Here is a 3788-nt window from a genome sequence, read left to right as displayed (position 1 = left end):
CAAAGTGCTGGGAATACAGGTATGACCCACCTCACCCAGCCACTACAGATATTTTTAAATTCCCTAAGCAGCTAATATGATAAAATAGTAGACAGATTCATATAATATACAACAGACTACATCTACAAAATAATAATTTTACACACTAATTCCTTTTAAAATAGGAATGCTTGAATTTCTGTAAATTAAATGAGTACATATATGTGTACTCCACCACATACTCATAGAGATTAGAGAGTCTTCTATAAACAAAGCATAATATACGTGTTTCATGACAGACGATTACTTCCAGGATTTTTGCTTATTTAAACTTGTTCTCAGTCATATAATAGAGAGTTGCAGGCCAGGTGTAGTGGCTCAGGCCTGTAATCCCAGCACTTTGGGAGGCCAAGGCAGGCAGATCACTTGAGGTCAGGAGTTCGAGACTAGCCTGGTCAACATGGCAAAAGTCCCTCTCTACTAAAAAGACAAAAATTACCTGGGCATGGTGGTGGGCACCTGTAATCCCCGCTACTTGGGAGGCTGAGGCAGGAGAATCGCTTGAACCTGGGAGGCGGAGGTTGCAGTGAGCCGAGATTGTGCCACTGCACTCCAGCCTGGACAACAGAGCGAGAATTCGTCTCAAAAAAAAAAAAGAGTTGCAGTTGCAAGACAAGTGACCTCTCGATTAGCAACTTAAAATTCTATTTTGCAGTCTGACTCTTGAGACAATGTAGTATATTTACCATATTTTTAGTGGAAATAACCTAAATTCAAATTCTGCCACTTACTAGTCTGAGATTGGGCAATTTCCAATGTACCTGAACCTTGGTTCCTTCATCCGTTAAAATGGAATACAAGTAGTACTGATCCCACGGGATCGTTATGAGGATTAAATGATGTATATGTAAACAGCCTACTATGGGGACTGATAGTAGGTACTCATTTACTAATATTAATAACTTGTGTTCACTCCCCGCTGGTGTGGTGTAATGTTTGCAGAAGTTTTTGCAGTTTTGAGTATAAAATCTGAGACTGGGAGGTGATCCCCTTTGGCCTTTCATGTGCCCTTGCTAATTGTACAGATCCCGTCCCATCCCTTCCCCCAAATATACACCCCAATGATAAGTAGAGCTCTATCTCCTTTCCAAAAGCTCCAGATAACATCAGAGCCTCTATATTGAATAATTTGTCTGATTCTGAGAAGGGGGTTCAGTAGATCTCGGGCCTAGGTTCGTGTTCTGCCCCTAATTTGACCACGTGATCTTGGACAGGTTACTTAATTTCTTCAGTGAGTCTTGGGTGTTCTCAGTCGTAAAAATAATGCAGCTTCAACCACTCCCAATGTCCCTTCAGATTTTAGATTGGGAAGAAACTGTCCACGCACCACAGACATTAAAAGCGACTGGAAACCCCTAAATACTCTCCCCAAACCCATTTCAAACGTCACTGCTTCCGATTTCTGGACTTCTTGGAATTTCGTACAAATCTCAAGGGTTCACGCTGGCCCCTGCGCCCTCACGCGGCTAGGACCTCACATCCTACGTCGCGGGCGTCCTACCCTCTCTGGAGCTGTGTCCAGATCCCCTTCCCAAGAGCGCTGTAGTAAGGACTGAATGAAATAACGGCGGCGCCTGACAGAGCTCAGCACAAGGTAAGTGCTCAAGAGATGTTGGCTAATATCAGCAGTCAACGGACCCCGCGCCCTCCTTGAGCCTCGGTTTCCTCAAGGATGTAATGAGGACGGGCAGAGACCATGCTCAAAGCCCCCGGCAGCGGGCGGAGGGTCCCTGGGCGGGCCTAAGGGGCGCACGCTGCAGGAGGCAGGTCAGCCCCGGAAGCCCGGCGGCCCTAAGAGTCCCTCGTGTAGCCCAGCGCCGAGATGCGTCCTCTCACCTCCCGGGCTCAGCAGCAGCTTCAGTGCCTCCAAAATCCGATCCAGACCGCACGTCTCCTGAGCCCCGCTGCCCACAGCCTGCCCCGGGGCCGCCATGACTGGAGTGTCACGCGACGCTCCTGACGCGCTCAGGCGCCTCGGCAGGCCGCCGCCGCCGCCATGTTGAATGTGGCAGAAGGCGATGGGCACACTATGGGGCGGGGCCCGCAGGGTGGGGCGGGGCCAAATCGGTCGGGAACGCCCCCTTCACTTTTTTTTTCCGTCCCAACTTAGTCCAGGGAGTAGGAGGGAACCCAAAAATGGCTAACACAGTCTGCCCACGCGCACAATTTCAGAAGCTCAGTATGATTAACCGCTATGTAAAGAAGGAAGAGAGAAGTAATTTATCATTAAATAATCTGTATTTCAATATGAAAATACTTAGGTACTCAACACTGGCAGATATAATGAAGCAGACAGATGCTTACATCTGCTTACAGTGAAACATGGATAAGGAAAAACAATATTCAGGCTGGGCGCGGTGGCTCACACCTGTAATCCCAGCACTTTGGTAGGCCGAGGTGGGCAGATCACAAGGTCAGGAGTTTGAGACCAACCTGTCTAATACGGTGAAACCCCGTCTCTACTAAACTTAGAAAAATTAGCCAGGTGGTGGCGGGCACCTGTAGTCCCAGCTACTCGGGAGGCTGAGGCAGGAGATTCGCTTGAACCTGGGAGGCGGAGGTTGCAGTGAGCCGAGATCGCACCACTGCACTCCAGCCTGGGTGACAGAGCGAGACTCCATCTCAAAAAAAAAAAAAAAAAAAAAACCTAAGTACAGACGTACACACGCATATATATCCATTGTGAATGTAAAGCTACAAATGTTGCTATGGGTAATATGATTTTTGTTTTTTTAGTGAACTTGGTGAAGTTTCCAGTAAAAGTTCGATCTTTCTTCTGTTTTCATGGTTGTTGCATTCCTTGAAAATTCAGTGTCTATCAAAACCATGCCCTCCCCCAAACTGTTTTTATATGTAAAACAGAATGGATTTGAGATTCAGATAGTCAGAAACAGGTTTTCACCTACATAAATCCTGGTGGGACACTGAAAAACTGTGTTGTCTGAAAGTCATGCTGCAGACACAGGACAATGTTTTTGAGGGCAGGACCTTTATTTTTATTTTTTGAGATGGGGTCTCGCTCTGTCGCCTAGGCTGGAGTTCAGTGGCGTGAACCACCACTTCACCCAGGCTGGTCTTGAACTCCTGGGCTCAAGCAATTTGTCCGCTTTGACCTTCCAAAGTACTGAAATTACAGGCGTGAGCCCCTGAGTCTGGCCTTAAAAATATTTTTGAATGGGAAATAAATGACCTACAAAATTGCCACCATGCTCTTTTTATTCTGTGTATTCCTTTCCAGGCTTTGTCATTAGACAATGCTTCCTCCATTGTGTATGGGCACAGATTCATTTGGGAAATAAAAAATTTTAAGAGTATTTTGAGATGTTAAACATTTAGTGAGATGGGGGTAAAGCATTGTGTGGGAAAAGCTTGAGGGGTTTGGTGCAAAAATACAAGTAGAGGCCCTCACACCATCAGTCGAAATATTTCAGTGTTAGAAATCAAGCAAAGAGCCTGGTAAATAAAATATTTTCTATCCTCCTACCTTGAAAATTCTATCAAGGTGGAATTCAGAATTCTCAGACTGTCTCAGAGCTTCACAATGGAGAAGGGGAGCCAGCCGCCACGTCTGGCCTGACCCATTTTTCTTCTCACCAGCATCTCCATCCTGCACCATGAAGGCTGGGCACTTAGACATGTGGGCACCCACAGCCCCGCACATTCAGGTTCTGTTCACACCCCATACCCCATCCCTTCCACAGAGCAGCTACCAATTGGCCCCTCTGGGTCTAGAAGTGCAAATGGGGGCT

General features: G+C 46.8%; 1 protein-coding gene across 1 annotated transcript in view; it reads right to left on the bottom strand.

Annotated features, from left to right (window-relative positions):
* Positions 1 to 2034, bottom strand: part of TANGO6 (transport and golgi organization 6 homolog (Drosophila)) — a 289584-nt gene extending 287550 nt beyond the window's left edge. Inside the window, exon 1 of the mRNA XM_011976674.1 lies at positions 1876 to 2034. Coding sequence (XP_011832064.1) covers positions 1876 to 1972 — 97 coding nt within the window. The 5' untranslated portion in view covers positions 1973 to 2034. The remainder of the gene's footprint in view (positions 1 to 1875) is intronic.
* Positions 2035 to 3788: the final 1754 nt, after the last annotated feature.

This window comes from Mandrillus leucophaeus, unplaced genomic scaffold, assembly GCF_000951045.1.
Source record: "Mandrillus leucophaeus isolate KB7577 unplaced genomic scaffold, Mleu.le_1.0 Scaffold17, whole genome shotgun sequence".
Lineage (NCBI taxonomy): Eukaryota > Metazoa > Chordata > Mammalia > Primates > Cercopithecidae > Mandrillus > Mandrillus leucophaeus.
This window is presented reverse-complemented; position numbering and strand designations above follow the sequence as displayed.